This window comes from Taurulus bubalis, assembly GCF_910589615.1.
Source record: "Taurulus bubalis genome assembly, chromosome: 15".
NCBI classification, from domain to species: Eukaryota; Metazoa; Chordata; class Actinopteri; order Perciformes; family Cottidae; genus Taurulus; species Taurulus bubalis.
In genome coordinates this window covers 6,746,094-6,769,316 of record NC_136603.1, presented here as the reverse complement: position 1 = coordinate 6,769,316, position 23,223 = coordinate 6,746,094, and the positions used below count along the sequence as shown (strand labels likewise).

The window sequence follows — 23,223 nt, the reverse complement described above, 5'->3', positions numbered from 1 at the left end:
ACCAGATTCCCTGTGAGATAGACAGACTTTTACTGTCGGGGCGACACGATGTAGGTCGGAGAGAAGAGGCGGCGAGGCCTCTTTTGACAGCAGGTGTATTCGTTCCTCGTGGGATAGTTCGAGGTGGAGTTGTATGAGGTACTGTACATCACACTGTACATCATTCAACCCCACCTCAAATAATCCAAACCATCCCTTCAAGCTTGCACATACAGTATATAGAGCTCTCGTCCTAACTCACAGACGCGCTCCCAAAATGTGCATTAGGGTTCATCACCGTGAAATAGAGACCAAGAGAGACACACAGGGAGCTCGTTCAGGAGAGGAAGATGAGCTTTTAGCATTGCTTGGCTGCTCACTGGAGAGGCTTTCTTTCCTCCGTGTTAATTAATCAGATATTCTTTCAGCTCAATGAGTGCCTCACACACAGTAATACGTACTCACTGTCTTTATCTCGCACACTTCTCACACACACATACTGCGGAGGGAGCTTTTAGTGGGTGCACGGTTGGTCTGTGCGGGTGCCGTTTTTCCACATCACTTTCTTCTCGTAGGTAATTAGTGACGGTGGGGAGGGGGCTGTGTGTGTGTGTGTGTGTGTGTGTGTGTGTGTGTGTTTGTCAAAGTGTCCTTGGGCAAGATGCTGAAATCCAAATTACACCATCGGTGTGTGAGTGTGAGTGCATTGGTGTAGCTCCTCATGAGCAGGTGGCACCTTGCATGGCTGCCTCTGCCATCAGTGTGTGAACGGGTGAATATTCACATGTGGTGTACAGCACTTTGAGTGGGAGGAAGACTAGGAATATATATATATATATATATATATATATATATATATATATATATATATATATATATATGCAGGTCCATTTACCACTAACACCAAATCCTCTGGGAAAAAAACTTAAAGGCCCACTTCAGTTTACTCATCATGGATCTGATGCTGAAGTCGAGCCGGCTCATTGATCTTCTTCCAAGCAAATGTCCACATTTCACTACAAGTGACGATTGATGCAATTGATGACTTAAGTTGTTTGTTAAAGCAGCTTAAAGCATCCCATGTGGATTAATTGTAACAAGGAAAGCAATCTTTCTCTTAACTTCGCTAACTATTTGTACACGTATAAACTTTCCCACAAATGTGTTTGCAACCTATTTTGTCATTTATAAATGGGGGCGTTATATGCATGTAAAAGAAAATTGCATTATTATTGAAACTCTGTGGAAAGAAATGTGGAATTTCAGCTAATTTAACTACTGAAAGGAGCAAGCAGATTCAAGGACCATGGCGGATATGAGAGAGACGTTTGGAGTGTTTTGGAACTAAAGGGAGCTAAAGCGGAGGGTTAAGTGGGATTAGGAATAAAGAGGAAGGGGAGTTGAAGAAAGAAAGAAAACGGGGAAGGGGTGAAACAGAAGAGAGGTATGGAGAAGAAAGAGCCAGAACAAGTGTTTGGGGCTAAAGGAATAAATTAGCAGAAGGAAATGTTAACGAAAATGGGGGATTTCTTTCTGAAAGCAGGAAGAGAGGGATACAGAGTAGAGAGAGTGGAGGATAAAGGTGAGGGAAAATAGGGGAAATGGACAAAAGAACAGAATGAAAAGAGAAGAGGAGCGAGCTGGAGAGATTTGGGAGAAAAATGGTTGAGGGTTAGTGGATGTTTAGAGTGAAAAGAAGAAAAAAAAAGTAAGAGATGAGGATGATTTGGAGAATAGAGGGACTACACTCTGTGGCTGAAAGGAGACATTAGTGGACTCACGTAATTGCAGTAATGAGAAAAGAGGATCAACTAGTGAAGAAAAAATGGGAGAAAAGAAGAGGAAGCAAGGGATTCAGGGGGGGGGAGATAAACCGAGTGGATGTTTTAGGATAATTCAACAGATGAGATGGGGAACGAGGTGGACGAAGTGAGGACATGCACGGAGGAGGAGGAGTGGCTCAGTAAATGTCCAGGACTATAAAAGGGCAAATTAGATGGAGAAAGGGAGATGGGGAATTAGAAGAAAAAAAGAAAGGGGAACTGAGATGCTGAGAGTAAAGAATGTGTAGAGGACTAAATGAGAGGAACGAGAAGAGGAGTGGGGGGGTTGATGAAGAGCAAAACGAGAAAAGACCCAGAGTGCGTGTTTTGCGGACTCAAAGCACATGATTCAACCCGGCTAATAAGAGAAAGCTCTCAAGAGGCACTCCTCCGCTCCGTCCCTTCCTCCCCCTTGCTCTCTTTCCTTCAATACACCCGTTCTGGGTCTCTCTTCCTCCCCTGTTGCACTCTCTTCCTCTCATTTATGAAGTCCGCCTCTCGTATTTGCCAAGTACTTCTCAATGAAAAATAAATTCCATGTAAAGGACATCCGCCCGCGATGGAGCACGAACGCGGTAAAAGGCCACGCGAGCACGTAGCCTCTCTTCAGAGGACACACACGAACAGATGGGCACGTTCAAAGTTTCACACAAAAGGAACACAGGGTCAAAGCTTTCTTGTTATTTCCATCTATATCGATATTTGTTGTTCCTTTATTCATTCGTCTCATACCTTAGTTCATGCAGTATGTTTTTTGTGTGCAATAATTCTTTAACAGACAGCCAAAACAACATATATGTTCATACCTCACCACACCTTTTGTAGATACATTGAAACTCATGTTAAAGGATGACGATTAAACGATTATAGCTTTTTGGGAAGGTTTAAGATCAGTTATTATGTTGAGGTTGGGTGAAATTATTCTGATTAAGATGAAAGAGGTGGGTGGTTTTGTTTAATTTAAATATATTCAATTATTAAATCTTATATTAAATCTAACAAAACTACCCTAGTTGAGTCCACATGGCCAGAAAATATTTGTAAAACCAGCCAAAAAAAACATGTTTTTGACAGAGAGCCCGGGAGAGATGAAGTCATGTGAAGTAAAGGTCAGCGAGAGTGACTCTTTAAACCTTCTGGGGTAATTGGAGCGACTCTTAGTGAAGCTACAGTGAGGTGTAAAGTGTCCGGTAACACTTTCAGCAATGGAGACGAAAGTAATACATGGATGTGACGAGGGAAGAGCAATATATAGATGTGACGGGCGCAACGGATCAGAGAAGTCACAGTTCTGATTGTCTCACGTACACAAGGGAACATCACACACTAATTCACGATCATTGATGACCACACTGGCTAACAGATCCCTTTCTGTGTTGTTTGGTTATAACAGCTGGTCTACAAGGCTCCAGACTGTGTAAACCATCAGAAATTATAGATGTTATCCTTTTACTTTTTTGTTATAGTTTAGTGTTTTGTTGTTGTTGTTGTAAAAACACACAATTCAAATGATAAGGGAAAAACATATTGTATTTTTATTGATTAAAACAAATCTTTTTAGTAACAGTTTTAAGACTGTATTTTAAGCTGCTCAGAGCTATTGTTCGGAAGTTAAACAAGTGATTATTCCATCGGTAATATCTAATTATGCTGCTGTGAAAACATCTCTGACCAACAACTGGATTTATTCAAGTTTCTCACCAACACTACATTTTACGACTGCATGTGAATGCATCACAATAACGTTATAATGTACCTTCGCCCAATACTCATTTTATCTGAACACTTTACAATGCAACTGAATGCAACCTTTGTCCCAGAGCCGTTAGCGCTGCTGCTAACGTTACTAGCTCTCCTCCTGTCAATTTCCACACAGATCGGCAAACAGAAAGCAGACATGATGATTTCCATATCGCATGACGAACATCAATACAATTAATTCTAGTATATCATTTAGTTAAACTGTGTAATTAATCTGCGGTTCACATGCGTGCCAAACCACGAGGGGAGATCAGTGCAGAACACGGATCGACAAGTCCGTGACTCCACTAATTGATATTAAATCGATATTGTGATGTCAGGTTATATTCCGTCATACATTTTTTATATCGTAACATGCTGTCGAGGTTTTAAAGGCCACAGTAAAGTGATGTATATATCTAAACTCACCAAAACTGTTCTCAGCGTTGTGACAAACAATGCCCTGCAAATGTAGCATCTCATCTTTTTATGGACGGGGAAATTAAATCCAACATATAACCAGTTAAATATAACACTGAAATATACGAATCAATGGTAACTCAAACAGGACAGCCGTTAACCCCTCGTGTCAGGTATACAACCAGCTTTAGAGAGATGCCATCCACAGCTATTGTGCTTGGCAGAGGCTTTAGGAAAATTGGCCTCCAGCCACACACACACACACACACACACACACACATGGCTGTTAAAGTCAAAGGGGAATGTTGAGCCAGACAGCCTGCCTACATGATTTTATGGCAACCAGTTTACCACCTGTAGCGATGCTTCTCTCTCTCTGTCTGTCTCACACACACACACACACACACACACACACACACACACAGAAGGCTTGTCGAAATAATGTTATGCCAGGCAATTTCCAATCTCTGCAATACGCGCACACTGATTATGGTGAGGATTGGGTGCCAGCCCTCTCTGCCACTGTGAGTGTCTCTCTAGCACACGCCGGCGTTTAGACAGTCTGATTGATGTCACGGCAGTCGATGGAGCACTAATTACTCCCCGTGCTCTGACGCCGCCGCGTAAAGAGATGTGTCATATCCTGTCAGCTGCATTTTAAAAACACGTGTCACTTCCTGTTAGCCTGTCGAGGAAAAAGAGAGCAACCTGACAGCACATACGCTCCACACACACAACCGCACAGTGCTACTGTTTCTCTCTCTCTCTCTCTCTCTCTCTCTCGCCATACTTGCCCCTTTCTTTCTGCCTCCCGACCCACCTGCCAGCATCGGTGATCTTTTGTTGTCAGACTTCATTAGCGGAGACGTCGGCTAATTAGAGCCTAGCACAGCCTTGGGAGATTAGGAGGAAGGTGACGATGAAGAGCGAGGCGAGGTAGATGTGGAGGGAGGGGAGACGGAGGCCGGGCGGAGGAGATGGAGATGGGCAGATGATGAAGAGATTACGATGGAGTGGGAGGGAAGGGATGACGGCAGAGATGATTACCTGCATAAATTGTGCCGGGTAGAACGAGGCGAGGAGCGTGGGGGGGAAAAAAAAGGATGAATGGAGGAATTGGAAATAGATTGTGGAGAAAAGAGTGACAGAGCCGTGAATATCCGCCGCACTAAGTGAGTCACAGTAACGGGAAGCGCCGGAGGGCAAAATCCGATGCATCCTAGAAATGTCAACATGACCGAACGTATAATATAAAGAAGACTCGCACCCGTGTCAACACATGACGGACAATTAATCGCATTGATTCAGCTGTTTTTGTTACTAGCAAGTAATCCTCTGTGTGTGTGTGTGTGTGTGTGCGTGTGTGTGACAAGTGAGGGCAAGCTGCCGAGTGAAACACAGATACTAGATACTAGGAGAGGGAGGGGGGACCATTGACCTGTGTCCGCTGTTGTGATGTAGCTGATCCTCGTCAGACACAGCTGATAACGATCCTCGACTCAACAGCTGGACTCGGGGGAGAACACACACACACACACACACACACAGACCAGCACGCATTCGTGGTCGCGTGGAACGAGGGAGAGACAACGGCTCCCTCTTGTCACTTTCAGTCGGCTCCGTTTCCTCTGTTGTGTTCCCTCACATTTATCGACTGCCGAGAGACGATACCGTACCGTTGCCTAAAAATACTACAACTGTCACGCTTATTAGACTATTCATTTGTGAGTTCAAATAGTTACTATGCTGACTGAATTATATAGTTGTATTTAATTGATGTATAATTTAGATTAATTCACCTAATCCGTACTATTGGTTAAAAAGGTCTTCAGGTTCCTGCTTCATCACATCTCACAGGGAGTCAATGTCCATTTATTGTTGCCTTGAAAAGGGTAAAGACAGTCATTTATTACTCTGACATTTCTAAAGCAACAGTTATTGTTTTGCTGCATTGATTAGCATCAGCGGGATGCAAAAAAACCAAAATTTCCTCTTTTCCATTTATATAAAGCGTGGACCATCTCTTAAGCTTTTTTTAAATCAATTGCAGTTTATGTTTTCAAGCTTTCATTGATTTTTTCCAAATGGCTATCATGACTTTGTGTCCGTGCTAATGAAAGGAAATCCCACTTTACTTCTTTGCTTTTTTTTTTTCAGAAGGTCAAGAGCTCTGCCAGCGGTTAGCATCTTTTAGAAATCCTTTTCTTTGTCTTTGTCTTTGTCTCTCTCAAGCGCACATCGGAATATTTGTAAAGTAAAGTACAATTTCACTCACTCTGATACTGAATTTTAGCACTCAATCCATCCAAGAGATGTCAACAGAATCTCACTAGTTTCTGGTCTTTCTACACACATACTAACACACACACAAGCTCACATACACACATTTGCAGACATGTGATAAATCAGACTGAGCTGAGGGTCTGAATGACATATTCCCCCTGTGCCACATCTAAGAGGAGACCATACATCACCTGTGTCTGTGTGTGTGTGTGTGTGTGTGTGTGTGTGTGTGTGTGTGTGTGTGTGTGTGTGAGTGTGAGTCCAGGAGCTTATGTGTGTGTGATGCTGCTCGTGTGGCAGACTGCACTAGAGCCATTTTGTGTCAGATTTATGGAACCTTTCAGCTCAAAGTCATCTGTTAGAGAGCGCTAAGAAAAGGTGCGCGACCCGCCCTTTCTCTCTTTCTTTGTCTCGCCCTTTGTCTCGTGTGTCCATCTTTTTCTGTCCCTCTTTCTTCTATACATCCCTTGTCACATTTATTAAAAATACCTATAGATGTCCAGGTAGATTTCCCTTTAGATACCAGCACTGGTGTTGGTAATGGATTTACATTATTGATGTGGTTATTAGGTTATTAAGCTCATAATGCCTTTAGTGTGGCGTAGAGTGTAAATAAATAAAGCATCTTTCGAAGTATTCAACGTTGTTTTTCCTAAATGGATTGTACAGGATTTGACTGATTTCGCATCACGTCATGAAAAATGAATGTTAAACGCGACCTTTGATCCCATGGCTCACTTTTTCCTGGCTTCAGCGGTGGACTCTCAGATTTTGTGACAAAGATTAAGAGCAGAAAGTGCACCTTCTTTAACCAGGCTAGTAAATATTTACAGGCTTTAATGACAAGGACATATCCCTTTGCTGTGGACATTGATATATTTTAGACCATATCTCACCATGTTATTAATGGAACAGAAGTCTTAATTATTAATGGCAGCATTATTAACAGCTCTGCCGGGTTTCTGATTCTGATTTTAAACATTTATAGAATTATTATTGGTGTGGCAGAGCTGGAGCAGGAGATTGATTGTGTGTGTGTGTGTGTGTGTGTGTGTGTGTGTGTGTGTGTGTGTGTGTGTGTGTGTGTGTGTGTGTGTGTGAGAAAGAGAGAACGAGACAGAGGAGTGGACTAACGCTCAGGTCTATGCTTTTATTTTGAAACATGCAAGCTTTATACATACGTACTTATTATTTTTGGCCTTAATATAATGCTCAAATATTCCAAAATGAATGCCATAGTTATTCCTGATGAGAGATTGAAGTAGAAAAAAAGCACTTTAATGGCAAAGATTTTTTTAGTATTGAGTCATAATGTCCTGGATCACACACAATATGAGCCACCTCTATTGGGGTTTAATGACCACGAGGTAGTTAAAAAGTGATGTCATACAACTCTGCTTTTCTTTTATAGCTTACGTGTTTCTCTCATCAATAGCTTTCTCCGTCTGTGGTCATGGAACTATTTGCATAACTGTGTTTGTATCTTTGTGTGATGTGTTGTGTTATGTCTTTGTTTATCATATTTATTTATGATTGAGCCCGCCCTCTTACTTTTATGCCGGGTCATAAATCTTATGAAGTGCCCTGTGTGTGTGTGTGTGTGTGTGTGTGTGTGTGTGTGTGTGTGTGGGGGGGGGTGGGGGGGGGGGGGGTGGAGGGGGGGGGGGGGGGGGGGGGGGGGGTAGATTTGCGTGCATGCTGACTGTGGACAGAAAATAAATGTTGTGTACATTTTACCACCCTATTCTCCCGGGCCCTCTGTCAATAATATGAGAGGAGTGTAGGTGTGTGTGTGTAAAAGTATTTATGTGTGTGTGAGGTGTGACACAAATCATTCCTACTGTGATGCATACACATGAAACAGCGCAGCCAAAGAGCACAGAGGAGAGCGAACCAAAGCACAGAACAATGCAGGAATAGAATGCAACAGAACACATTTTACCAACGTCTTTTTAAATCCTCTCGTCTCTTCCGGCTTCATATCGATGGCCGAAGAGCAAAACATTTTCTTGCAGAATGCTATTTGTTAAGGATACCAAACACATAATGCAAAATACAAAAAAAGAAAAGAAAAACACAAAAAGTGCAGATAAGAGGGTTTTGCCCACTTTTCCTGGATAATTTTGCAGATAGGAGGTTTTGCACTTTGTCCATCGATATGCAATCACACTTTGTTTTATTTCTCCCCTTTAACCTTCTCCCTAATTTCCAATTCATATGTGGAATGGCGCTAATAAAAGAGAAAGGGGTGCCACTCATGACTCAGAAAACACGTGAAAACAAGTAAAAACACAGACACCAAGAGTGTTGAGAGACGTCCACTCTATGCTTCATGTAAAACATGTTGTTGAGAAATCTGTTTTTAGGTATCTACTTCTTTCCATGAGAACATACAATCAGAAAGAGGAGAGGGGGTGGGGGGGGGGTGGGGGGGGGGGGGGGGGGGGTCAGAAGGTGAGGCGAGAGGAAAGGGAAGAAGAGGGATATGAATTGATTTCCTATGAATGTGAGTGTTTATTTCTGTCTATGTGATACACTTGTGATGAGCTGCCAGCGTGCCTCAGGTGTTTCTCTGCCTTCCTCATTGACATGGACGTACTTGATAAAACACACAGAGGCTCCGCAGTCCGAACCGGCATGAGCAAAAACAGCATCAACTGTTTCATTTCCACATCGTTTACGGCAGCACGCGTTACAGCTTCACTCCTTCGTTTGTATCTGTCACACACAAAGCCCCCAAAAGCATTTTGCAAAAGAGGCAACGCAACAAAATAGCTTACAATGGCGTCCGGTGACAGAAAAACTCACTCGCTGTCTATCGTCCTGGGCTGCGACGTCCCCTTCACTGTGCTTACTAGGAGACATTTCAACAAAAACCCTCTGCAAAACAAACCGCCAATTACTCCTCGTGGCCTTCACTATCGCCAAGAAAACTATCCTCATGAACTGGAAATTGAGGAATAACATACATATCACGCACTGGAAAAACCTAATGATCGAATACATTTCAATGGAAAATCTAACCCCCTCCATCATTTACAATACAACAGAACACCACCCCATCTGGTCATCCTTCACTCTGTTTTTACAAACTTGACTCATTCTATTAATATCCATATTTTTGTCTTTTTTAGCCTGAAACACAGTTGTAACCCACGTACATGCAGACACGCTTACGCACATACATCTGCTCTTATTTATACTTTATTTTTTTGTTTTTGATTTTATTTTTTATTTTTAGATGAAATAATAAACACGCACACACACACACACACAAACGCACACGGACACACACAACGTCCTTCTATACCACACACCGTACTTGAATATATGATGTTTTGCCGGCTTGTGTCTCACTGTTTTGTCGTCCTCTTGATGTTATGTCTATGTATTGTCTTTTTATTAAGTAAAAAAAAAAAAAAAACTCAGTTTACCTCCGGGATCCTGATGAATATGCTTGGCACAGCTCTGACCAAGTGGGGAGTAAAACTTGAGCGCTTACACAAGCCGCCCGGGGGCTGGCATCGGCGACAGCGACACGAACTGACATTCATTGCAGCAGAGTGATCCCATTTCTGTTGGCATCGGCGGGCAGTTTGAGCACGAGCCCATTTCTTTGTGCCGTATGCTCCGGCTCAAATAAGTCAAACCTAATATCTGTGTCAACCAAAAACACTGTAAAACGTATCCTCGCCCATAACATCCTGCGCACTATATTTCTGGATGCCGTGTTTGAAACGTATACTAGCTTTCAATACAAGCGGAGAGAGCGAGGGAGTTCTGTTTTTGAGCGGCATCTCTAGAGCCCCTGGCTGAAATAGCCCGTAGTTCTTCCTCGCCACCGACTACGTCACTGTCACGTCAAACCTAGCAGCTGCTGGCTCAGCTTTCCCGGTGAATACAGGCACACACTGAGGAATGTATTGGGTTCAATCGACTACATTCATCATCGGCGGCGATCGGACATCCACACAAAAGGTTCCACATCCAAAGGCGAGAGGAGAGTCAAGCACGTGATGTCACTCAGCTCCGAGTCCACTCTGTGTTGCTGCTGACACAGCTCTCTTACTCCTATAGGCTAGAATATGGACCACAGATACACCCACATGTGAACACACACACTAATGTATTTCCTCTGCACAGTATGTGCTGTACATAGATAACTTATCTCAGTCTAATGTTACTCCCATTCCTGCAGTGAATTTCAAATCGGAAAAAAAGAGAATGCATAGGTAGTGCATTATACAGTCAGTCATACATACTAACACAAATCAACATAACAAAATAAAGATACACAGATTTGAGTTAATGATTTCAGTGGGAGGAAGTGGAACGAAGGGTCGAGAGCAAAATAAGAGCAGCTGAAGAAATAATGGGGGTCGAGAATTATAAATAAATTATTTCTGAAAAGAGTTTGATTTTCAACGTCAAATGAATGTCATTTTGAAGGCAAAGGTTGAGCTATATTTAAATGTGTTTTGTTGATGAGGGTTTTGCATTTTGTATGAATTAATTATCTTTAATTGTAATCAGCTTAATTCAGCAGCCTTTACTGTGATAGTTATTATTGTCGTAAAGAAGAAAACAATTCAATGAAATATTGAAAGCAGCTCTTTGCTCGCTAATCTGCTAGCAACTTGAATGCGCCACTTTGTTGTCTAGCATGTTGTCGTTATTAGCTTCTGGAGCGTTTACGATGTAGTTCTGTTAAATGTCACTGTGTCTCCATGGACCTCAGTGTGCTTTATTGCGTTAGTTTTTTTCTTATATCTTTTATCTTATTTGTTGGAGAGAAACACGACTGCTATGAAGACGTTCTTGAGTATTTTCCTAAAGTTACCTGGACAAAGAGATAGAATATTCACTTGCTATTGTTTTTGGCCGTGGATTTCTAGTGTAACAGAAACAAATACCCTCAAAAATGACATTATGGGTCGCATGCTGAGTCCTGGAAATGCAACCCTCAGAAGGCACGGTGTTGTTCGCACGGAGACGGGGAAGAAGGTGTGTTGCTATTTCTCTGACTTTCCATAAATCGCCTGATGGTGCATCAATACATTTGTCCTCCTTCCATCAATCAGGTTCATGAAATTGCACACTGCAGTTATAATGTTGAATATGTGTATGATGTGACTTTCCACATTTCCATTATGTGTGGGTGTGTGGATGTGTTTGTACGTGACTCGCAAGGGTGCCCAGGGGTCACTGTTGATATGCTGTCGTTTTCTCCGCTGTTGACAGAGAGAACGAATATTCATGTGATTGATATTTTTGTTTTCTTGCCTTTTGCAAGAGAAAAAGCAAAAAGGTGGAAAAACAGATATAGATGAAGGCAGTCAGAATGATCAAGAGCTTCTGTGTGTGTGTGTGTGTGTGTGTGTGTGTGTGTGTGTGTGTGTATGCATGTACACAGGAGAGTGTCTACTCTGTATCACTGCAGTCAAACCTCTGCAGGCGGCGGTTGTGGGTAAAATCACTGTTTGAATAAACGGTAGCCTTCTACAGGCTCATCATAATAATTGGTTGGTTGGCCATTACATATAAATACATAGTTTTTTTTATAATATAATGATACTGATTCGTCGTTGAACACGCTGTGCTTGATCTCAAGATCCTGAATCCCGACTGTGACATGGGGGGTGGGAGGGGGTTGCAGTTTCCATGTCATTTATTCATCATGCCCCCGGCGTGTAAAGACCTTTTCGAGGTGTAAAAGCTTAATTAACTCGGCTTGTGTTTGTGCTTGTGTGTGTCAGTGTGGACAGGATCCAGCAGCTACGAAGAGAATACCAGCAGGCAAGGAGAGAAGGAATAGTGCCACCTTACGAAGAGCCGGACCCACGGCGCAGAGGACATGAAAACGAAGCGCCAAGGGTGAGGAGCGCAGACACACACTTAGTTTCCACTGACCCGAAACCAGCCTCATGATCTCTTAATCCAAAGCACTGTCTGTTCTTACACTAGTGCAACCTCTCATCAGTCTGTCCATCACCGGGCATGTGTTTACGTGTACTCCACATTTCTTATCAGACTCCTCACTGCCTTATCGCGTTTGTAGCTCTCGGTCGCAGGGCGCTCTGTGGCGTGAGCGTCTCCTGTGGGCATCGAGCCGATCGGACCGATTCACTCCGCTTCCCACTGATGATGCACGCACAAAGGAGATAAGTGGAGGTTTGAATCACTTGTCATCCTGCAGGTAGCGGTTTTCAAATCACAGAATCATAATCACCGCCCAGACTGGAGGAGTCATGCTGGAAGAAGCTTACAAAATAAATAAAAAACGTCCGCAATAACAGGTGCATTATTAATCACCACCCACACTCGTACCAGGAGTCAGCCGGCAATGACTTTGTTAGCAGTCTGTTGCTAAGCAAATGGAGGCTCCAGTGTTTCAAATATGTTTCTGCAGATCCGATTTTTTCACAGTGCCAGTATTTTTGGCATATCTCTTTGTCAATCAGAGACCGACAATATGTCTCTTCTTCCGAGCTGCCAAACGTTTCCTTTTGCTTTCGCTGTTCGCGCTATCGAACCCACATACTTGAGAGTATGATTCTTCAAACCTTCGGTCTAGGATGTATTTTTTATAGGTTACAATGTTAACAGAGCTGGTGAATCGCAAAACCTGTCAAACGTTAGCAGCTCAGCCTCAGGCCAGTGACTTATTACAGGTTTGTTAAGGCTCTGCCAAACCGTTTGTCCCGCTGTTGACTTTTTCAGACACTGTTTACCGATCCAAAGCTTCCATCTGTCATTTTACAGGTACACAAGGGCAGAAGAGCTCTCTGTTAACTGGGAGTTGACGTCATGGAAATGTAGAATGTGTATTAATGGTTATTGTTAGTGAATATTAAATCTCCGTAGGTATACACAGTAGTGCAGGCGAGTCCAGGCTACTTGTTTGGACAGAGAGCGACTTAATGGTTTTTCCCTTTCAGGAACCTTCCCGTTAATGAAAACAAATTTGATTCAGTCCTTTCTCAGAGACGCAGTAAAGGTATCACGGGGTAAAGTTTGTCTTTTCAGAACACACATGATGCTCGCTCTCTTTCAGTCTCGCTTCAAAACCAACTGCCAGGTGCCTCCTGGATCTCCCCTTGTCTCCTCCTGTTGCGCTGACATTTCAGCTGGGCTCTTTACAGCTCTTTAAGGAAAAAGTAAAATCAGCCTGAGCAAACCGAAATGAGTCTCCCCGACGGAGCTGAAATTAATCTGCTATGACAAATGTACAGGTTTTAATGCAGCACATCCTAGTTTAACCACTGCACCGTGATCCTGGCTCTGAACCAGGATGCTGTCAAATCTCATCAGGAAAAGCTAAATAGAGAGTAAGATCTCCTCAGGCATGTCATTCCAGGGCGTAAAGCCCTAAAGGACAAGGCTCGCTCACCCGTGGGCTTGAGCCTTGACTGAGGAATAGCTCAAAGGGAATTATTGGAGGAGCTCAGATTTAACAGTTCAATAATGTTGCCAGGTGCCAGGCCGTATAAAGAGGCCTCAACAGGTTTAATGACATATAGTTTGCAGCTGAGGTTTACCCAGCATGATTAAACCAAGGGGGGAAAGCATTATAGTAATAAGGATGTAATGAAATGAAGACCTGTATAATATAGGGATCTCAGGAGAACACGTACTTTGGTATCAAGTTGAAGCCAAAACTCTGAAAGCCTGGCGGTACCGTATGTGCCAAGAATAGTGTCTTCCCGGGAACATTACAAAAATTGCCTGATAATGCTGCAGTGTGAAAAAAAAATCCATGTTCAAATTGTGTATCGTGAATTATGAAATTGGAACTAACTTCCTGCTATGTTTTGGAACCTTCTAAATGTGAACGTACAGGTTTTCTATGCACTTTAAGTGATAGGAACCGGTGACATGGCGACTTAAATTGAACTTAGAATAAAATATTACATTAATATTAAACAATTTCTTACACTTTGGTCGTGAATCAACAACTTTTTGAAAATCAATTAAGCAATTAAATCAATTTTCTTTCCTGTGTTATGTGATAGAGAAATATATATATTTGGGTTTTACACTATTTATTTCCATGATATTGTGATGGATATGTTTATAAAAATAAATAATACATATATATATATATATATATATATATATATATACGTATATATATACGTATATATATATATATATATACGTATATATATATATATATATATATATATATAAAAACAGGTATAACAGTATATAAACAGGTATAACAGTATATATATACGTATATATGTATATATATATATATGTATATATATATATATATATATATATATATATATATATGTATATATATATATATATATATGTATGTATATATATGTATGTATATATATATATATATATATATATATGTATATGATTATTTTTGTTACCACTTAATCTCCAAATTAATTTCTTGGTCAATCGTTTGGACTATAAAATGTTAGAAAATAGCATATATAGTGTGTGTATATATATATATATATATATATATATATATATATATATATATATATATATATATATATATATATAATAATCAGCCCTATTCAGCAGTTTATTTTACATGCATTCTGTCCTGCGGTTTTTAGTAACAAAATAGTGAAATCAACATCAGATGATTCAGATCTTTTGTCATTGTTTCCACACTGAGTGTTTATCCAAATTTATACCTCGACCACTTTAATTTCGATCTTAAAGTCCTTTGGTTTGTGACCAGCCAGGGGCAATCTCTTTTCCCCGTGCGATCGATAGCCGCACATTACACCGTTCTCTGCCTCCAAATGAGAAAACTTTGTTGTTGTTTATAAAGCTGAGAGGGTAAGCAATTAGCATGCTTCAGAGGTGGAAATTAAGTTTGAAGTTTGAAAGTTGAAAAAAAGGGAAAGGGAAAAGGGGAAAAAAAGAATCAAAAGAAAAACAGAGCAGTAGCAGTTGCCACAGTGCATAACAAGCCCCTCTCATTAAGGATGATGCATTTATTAATTAAAGCAAAGGTGATTATTTACCTGACTGGCTTTCTGTGGGAAGTGTAGGGGAGAAGTAATGGTTATGGAAGTGAGCCGACAGCAAACTTCTTCAATTTCACTTTTATTGGTTTGTTTGTTTCTCCTAAAGATATATATTGTTTTTGTTTAGGATTGGCTGAAAAGTAAAAGCAATGGGAACTTAAGTGTAAAGAGGGAAAGAGGGGGACAAAAAAGAGAGGGAGGGAGAGAGAGAGCACCTCATGCAATGTTGCCACAGTATACTGAGGGTGTTTTTCTCCCCATAGATCCATTACCATCTCATTGATTCATGGTTATGGGTTAGCTGTCTCCGCTAGCAAAAGTATGTTTGCCTAAAATCAATTATCAAGCAACAAAAGCCACACCACATTGTGTGCTTGTGGGTGGGCGGGTGTATTTTGGAAGACATCAACTGACTTTCTCCCAAGGAGAGGGGAACTAAACCAACAGGGCGCTGTTGTCACATTCACGTGCACACATGCATGCACGATTCCTACAGTGAGGGCCTGGAAGCCAATTGTTGCAGTGGGCGGTGTGACACAGCCTTTATTATCGGATTAAATTAATGAAAAGCCTGTATCTTGTTTCTTCTGTACTTTGGGCTTAAACGTGTGCGTCCATTTACATGCAGTCATTACTAAGGGCATTGTGTTCTGGGCTCTGATTTATAATATGCTGAGGTAGTGCTGCTGTCTGCTGACTTTGGTTTTGAGTCAACCCATGCCCTTGCCTTGTGTTTATCCTGTGAAGAGGTTTCTGGGCCTCTGCTCATTGTTGCACCTTTATTCTTTATGTTTTAAAGATGCCTGAGGCTGTTCAGTACAGCCTCACGGCGGAGTAGCCACAAGAGCAGTTGGAGACAAAGGGCTTTGCACATGGCCATCTTGATAGTGTACGTCGAGAGATGTTAGCTTTTGCATCTAGATTTCTCTTAGTTAGTGTGGAGATATGAACTTCACTTTCTACCAACTTTATAATGCTAATTATTTGTCCGTAGGCTGAGGGCACGGCTGTCTCACACAGGTCAGGGATCTCCAGGAAAGCATGGAAAATGATGTGATGTTTTCAAATGTTGAAAAAAATGAAATCAAAAAATGCATCTATTGGGGTATTTTCTGTTTGGAAGATGATCATTCAGCAAACACATTTTTATTGGCGACCATGAAGCTACAGTTGGTAAATTATTGACCTCCAAAATAGAAAATTGAATATTCTTAGCCGCGGACCTTCCCGCTCCATGTCATTTAATACCGTAACTTAATGTGCGTTCACTGTTTTTCAAGGAAAGTGCTAGAAACTCTACAACCAGAAACTCCCCTTAGTCTCGTGGGCCTGTACAGGCCTGCTGCCATCGTAGATTACGAGTCCTTCACATCAGCAAGAGTCGTTCATCAGTACGGTGTTAATGAAACAAGCTGCTGGTTATATTCCTCTTTGTTTCACTAACCTGTATTCCAGCATTTGGTAACATTCTGCTTTAAATAGGAGTTTGAAAGCATATGCAACTTTCGGTCCATTAAGACAAAGGCTCGGACCGCATTACATACTTATCTCCATTCTGCCCACTCTCTAAAATGTGCCCTTTTCATGGTGTACCTGGAGCACATTTCTGAGTTAAAAGAGCCTTTTAGCGGCCCGAGTCCCAGTCAACACCATGCCCACAAGCATCAGACAGACGAGCACAAATGTGTCCGCTCTTTAGGCGGATTAAAGTGTTTTGTTCCAATTCCAACCAATAGGAGTCAAGTTAAGACAAGACAATGATACATCTGTTTATCTGCCTCTATAATACACACCCTTATCTTCATCTTCCTGTCCATGTCCTCCGTCTAATCCCTGTTATTTTAGAAATCGCTCATGCTTACTGCTCCAAAACTAAAGCTGAGTGGAAGTGGTGTCAGCTGTCAGACTGTAGAGCTAATGTTTGAACGTTTTCTCTAGTCTTGCCTTTGAGCCAACCATAATGTCATGTGAGTGGAATATATTTTTGCTTTTCACATAATATATTTTGAGCTAACCTGATCGGCGGATGTATCATGTCATAGTATCACCTTGCCTTACAGCATTTATTTGATTTTTTTTTGCGATAAGAAGCTATTTTCTGTGGAGACTTTCTCTAAAGTTATTATTGTACATATAGCTTACGTCAGCTTGAACAGAGGATAACTCCTTTTTTTTCTCCATCCTCAAGGAGTTACGGTTGAGACGTCAAACCAGACAATCTGTCATCCACCTTTCTGCTCTCCTCTGTCCCCATATCTGTGATTGTTTTAGTTTGAGTCCTCCTCTTCCCTCCACTGCTACAACACACGCATACACACACTTTTTAAATCTTACAGCGCCAGTGTCCGGTAAAGAAAGGGGTTTGTCTGTAACACTTGCTCTCCATTAAATGGCGCATAGCGAAGGAGGCCGTTTATTCGCCTGTGGGTTTTGGTAAAAAAAAGCAACTGTTACAGCCTCAAAGTCATTTTAAATGGAAACCGGTGACACAAAGCAAAGTCGAAGTTGAGTTTTTGTATTGTCTTTGAACAAGGTAAACAGGATTTCATATTGAGGTTTTGCCTTTTATTAAGAATCTCTTCTATTTTGGTTTGTTAGCTAATCATTAGCTAAATGTTTCTATGCCGACCCATGGCAGACTGAAAGTTGTATTTTCTCTCTCACATTTCCACATTGATCTGATCAACCACATGTATTTAGGTTGACTGCAGGTATAGATTGGTGCCCAATCCTGATGATGTAAATGATTATTATGCTGGGTGACATCATGGAGTGTAATGCCTATATTTATGCTATACAGCACCCCTGTGTGCCAGTATGCTGAAGAACAGTGTCTACGTCAGTGCGGGTATTAAGTGCATGAATTTGTAATTTAATTGGTTAACTATTTATTTAGTTTTTCCATCCATTCATTCATCAATCCATCTATCGGTACTTGATTCCTTCAAAACCAATCCCAGCATGCATTGGGCAAGAGGGGATGTGCTAGGTTGCTAGGTCTTTCACTTTCATATTCTTACATTCCTGCAGGGAATTTTCCATTTGATCAAAATTGCATGTCTTTAGACTGTGGAAAAAAACACAATAGACTGTAGAATAGAACATATTTGGGGTTTTGGAAAAATAAAACGTCCCTGTCTGAATTGTTTTACCAATGCACTCCTGATACTGTACGGATGTGTTTGCGTGTTCCCTGCAGTCCTTTTTTTCCCAGCCTATAGAAAGTTCTCTCTGTCTAATGAAGCTATGACAACACGGCAAACAGTTTCCACCCAGGCACTCAGATGGTTTTTATTTACTAATTTGATATTCCATTTCTCCATTGCTCACTTAAAGACTTGCACGCATGCAGACATTGAGAAGAAAAAGGTTGGTGGCTGGCAAAGAGTCGAGTCCCTCAGTCGTGTTCATGGGCTTTATAACGCTTCAGCTTGAACCATCATGGACTGACTACTGGTCATTCTGGTATCAAATACTGTCTTCTTCGGCTACGTATGTTTTAGATCCTCCACAAAACCAGAACCACTTAACAATATGTACATTTGTGAGTGTTATTGATACAGAAGAAACATCGGACTCTTGTTTTATGGCTAACATGAAACAAAAAGAAGGACGTTCCAGTAGCAGCTCTTCCTCTGAAGATAATCATGGGCAGGCAACATTTAAAGGCAGAGGTCGCCATTGCCTTCAACACGTCAAGGGAAACATCTGGATTGAATTCAGTTTGGTTGTTATTGGCAGTAAAGATCAAAAATGCTCCCGGACACAAAACTGGCAGAACTGCCCATCTGTGCCGCCTCCAAACGTTGCCCATGCACGGTTATAAGAGGAACTTGTATCATATCCTGTTGATCGAGCCTGAATTCCCTGCACGGTCAGAACTATGTCCGGTCCGGTGCTTTATGCAGACGTTTGTCCCTTTTATGTTCTTACAAGTATTCATGTTGTAGTGTGTCTGTGTGTGTGTGTTTCTGTATTTCTCTTTGTCTTTTGGTTCAAGGTTTCAGTCCTCTGAACTGGGTCCAATATTCTCTCTAACCTTGTCACTGTTACCACCCAGAGACAGGCGACCCATTGTCTGATTCACAATAGCATTTGGGAAAACCCCAGCGTGTGATTCTCATAACCTTTCTTATTCCTATTTTACTCCTTTTGCCCATTTTAAACACACTCATGTAAAATGTCTTCCCTTTCCTCACTTTTATCCAGTTGTCTTACATCTTCAACGTGCAGTTGCTGGTATTTATCTTTCCTCATATATTAAGGACTCCATTAAGGTTTCAGCTCTGGATATCTATATCTAACCGTAAATCGCCATAACAATTTTGACAGAATAAGTGAAGCATTTAAAGAAATACTACCTCTGGGTTTTTTAACCCAGAGGCAGAGGTGGAGACCTCCTATGAGAGACAATCACACATCATTGTGTACTTATCCTCTAAACGTTTGGAAAAGTTATGAAATGCGCTTTCCACTCAAGCAAGGCGCTGTTTCTGTGTTCCTCGCTACATCGGTATCTGAATGGGTATCACGGTCAACACCAGATTAACCCAACAGCATGTCGTCATCTTGTTGAAGATGTCTGCTTAGGTCACAAACATTCGTCCATTCTAAATGGTCGGCCTACATTTTAATATTGTCTGTTAACGATGATCTTGACACTGTTTTGGAGAACAAGTTGAAATAAATCATGAATAGTGGTTCACTGCCGCTGACAGGGTTGACCCGGGTAAAGACAGAGCGCCTTCTCACAATGATAACACAATTTACTGCCACAATATGCGTGCATGTGGGTACATTAGTCATGAGTATCACCCACTGAGACCCATGACTAACAATGAACACAGTTTTTCCATCCCATAGAAGCAGAATAAAACAGTGCCACTGTCTCTATTTGGAGTGCTGGGTGAATTAAGGTTAGGGCTCTGATTCCTCACATGGTACTTTCTCTTTCTATATTTCTCACACACACAGAAAAGAGTGTTGTGGCATATTGTGGTCCACCCTATATATTGCATTGCATGGTTTATAATTAATAGTGTCTGTATCTAGCAGAGGGGCGTTCCTGTCCTGCACACATACTATTCAGGGCAGTTGGTACATGGTTCATGATTTTCAAGCACGTTGGATTTTACCAAGCAAAGTAAATAAGCATCATTGGCAAAGTCAGTCTCTCTGTATGTAATTCTCTGAAGACCAAACTTATGATAAAGAAAATGCCCCCAAACATACCAGAGCTGAAGTACAGGATAAATGTGCTGATGTGTCTGTGCTGCAGACCTCAAACAGTTAAACGCTGACGACGAGGCCGTTACGCTGCATATAAACTGGGCTTTGATTCAATGCACTTTCGACGAAGGCTGAGAATGACTCTTCTTTCCGCGGTGGTGGTAGTTGGTAGTGCACGTAATAAAACCTATTCGGGGAAATAATTCCTGCTTGGATAAAACGTCTTCTGCCTTTAGAGTGCAGTAAATGAAGACATTACAAATGTGCCACAAAACTCTATGATGAGATATTTTTTCCCATAACATGGAGTCCTGCTTGAAAGACCTTTTGTATTTGTCATTTTATCGACATGCTGGGGCAAACAAAACCCTTTTGCCCACGCTCTCACCTCATTCCGTGACACAAACACACACACACACACACGTAAGCCTTTCCTTCGTGTCCTCTAAACCGTTCATGTGATATCAGCCATTGTGAAATTGAAATAGCCGGGCTACCTTGGGTGTTGTATAGGTGGACAGGCGGGGAATCGGACCCCAACCCTCAGTAAGTAGAGGGACAGCAGTAAACCTTGTAGCTGAATGTGGCTCTTTGTTATAACAGACAGTGTTAAGAGAGCTGTTTGTGCTGGACATAAAAAACTGTTTTCCAACTCCCACTAAATCCATTCTCTCTCTCTTTGGTTCCTGTTCTTTCAGGATTGTATCTCTGACTAAACCTCCCTGTTTCCCGCTCTCCAATAAGAGGTGCATCATTATTGTTCTATTAAACATGGCATTGGGGGAATAGAATGCTGTTGTTGTTTGCTTGTGATGATTCATAGGTCCATCCATTTATACATACTTTATCCTCCTGGCACAGTTCAAGCACTTAAACATAGAGGAGGATGGGAGGAAAAACATGCTTATCACACACAAAACAGTATGTAGTCAGAGCAAGTGTAATGAGGCAGGGAGAATTTGATAAATGAAGAAAAAGTACAGAGTTTTGTTTTTCAGTATGCAGACTGCCCAGTAAGGCCGTATTTCTCCAGTCTCCATTATTAATGCCAGCTCTGGGTGACCATAAATTCACTGGGATATACTGTACCACATCACCCAGACTGCATTTCTAATCTGATGATTTGAAGGGGATACTTAATCAGTATTCACACACACACAATCAATCACGTGCACACACACAGATAACGAAGCACACGCTTAAACATGGGCAAAGACACATAGATACACATGCAAACGGTCGCAGTCACCCAGCATGCTGAGACATGCAGTGCATGAACACACCTAAAACACGCATGCACGCACAAATGTGCACACACACACATGCATACGCTGCCAAGTTCAAACTCTAAACCACAGGTTTTTAATGGAAAAACCCATTTTCTCACAGTGCTGTGAGAACCCAGCGCTCAGACTATATGTGCTCTGCTTTGCTCTCTCTGTCTGAATGCAGCTTCAGTGTAATGAACTTATGTTTAACGAGCGGCTCAATTGCATGAGAGCGACTTGTCGGCACAGAGGACGTTCCTTTCGCCAAGTGTTCCTGCAGAAAAGGCCCTTTATTTACTTTGCTGACAGGTTAGACTACGAATTCAATCACATTGCAAATGTTCCCCATTGCTCAAATTAGATAAAGTTTAGTGTTTGGCATCTCTGGAGAGTGCCAACATAAAATGTTTCATCTAACAAATCAGCGTTATTCCAGAAAACAGCGGGGTAAAAATAACGTGCCCTCGCTTGTTGGCTTCAATAGAAGAATGACTGACTGGACGAAGAACTGAGATATAGAAGCTTTAATGACTTAGATGGCGGAGGAATGACAGACACCATCGCCATTAAAAACACACACACACACACACACATGTGCATGCAAACATTCGTTGCAGACAAATACATACTTTGCAGTCAGACGACAGTGTTTCCTGTGTGATCATGGGCTGTTTCTCACTCTGGCCTTATAAGGACAAGCAGAGCGTTGGAACGGTACAAATGTGCTGAATCTAATGGAACGGAGAGGAAACTGGGCTTACCCTGAACAACTGAGTCAGGGAGCAGGAGGGATCGCGAAGGAGGAAATAAGAAGGGAATGCAAAGCAATTAGAGAGCAGACATTATGTCGTTGACAAGCTTTTCTTTTTAGTGTGCATCTTTCTAGCGAAGCTGTGCGATCCTTTTATAAAGCTTCTTCAAGTGGAAAGGTTCTGCATTGCATAGAAATCTGGGAAGAACTCATTTACTGTGAATATTCCCTAAACATCCTTCCTTGTCCGTTATTATTGCCTTTTACTCCCTTTCTTTACCTCCCCCTTTCATCTACATCACCCGCCCGACTCAATCACTGTGTGTGTGTGTGTTGATGTATGTGAGCACGGCCAGCAGCAGGTCATGAGGTTGTAATCCCCCAAGTCAGACAAGATGGGATCAGTGCCGACTCAGTGGACCCAGACACAGAGCTGCGTCTGCTGGGACTAGCGTAGACGTACTCAGACACACACTACCGATATGATATACATCCTCTCAGTGTCTCAGTCAATAATGGAGATACGCTCATGCTCAGACATTTATTGTTCCTCTCTCTCCCCTACGTTCTCTTTCTGTCTTTTTTCAGTCCCCCTGGACCACTGTGCCATTGAGCTAAACTCACACACACACACACACACACACACACTGAGACATGAGGTAATCTTCAGCAAAGTTCAGTGGTTATGACTGACTGGAGCAATTAAGGACTGGCTCATCGTCAAA

At 41.7% G+C, this 23,223-nt stretch overlaps 1 protein-coding gene across 1 annotated transcript in view; it reads left to right on the top strand.

The window, feature by feature from the left end:
• Positions 1 to 23,223, top strand: part of LOC306748159 (partitioning defective 3 homolog B-like) — a gene marked incomplete at both ends in the record, with an annotated part of 181,009 nt that overhangs the window by 119,769 nt on the left and 38,017 nt on the right. The window contains one exon of the mRNA XM_079231291.1: positions 12,002 to 12,119. Within this exon, the coding sequence (XP_079087417.1) occupies positions 12,002 to 12,119 (118 nt within the window). The remainder of the gene's footprint in view (positions 1 to 12,001; positions 12,120 to 23,223) is intronic.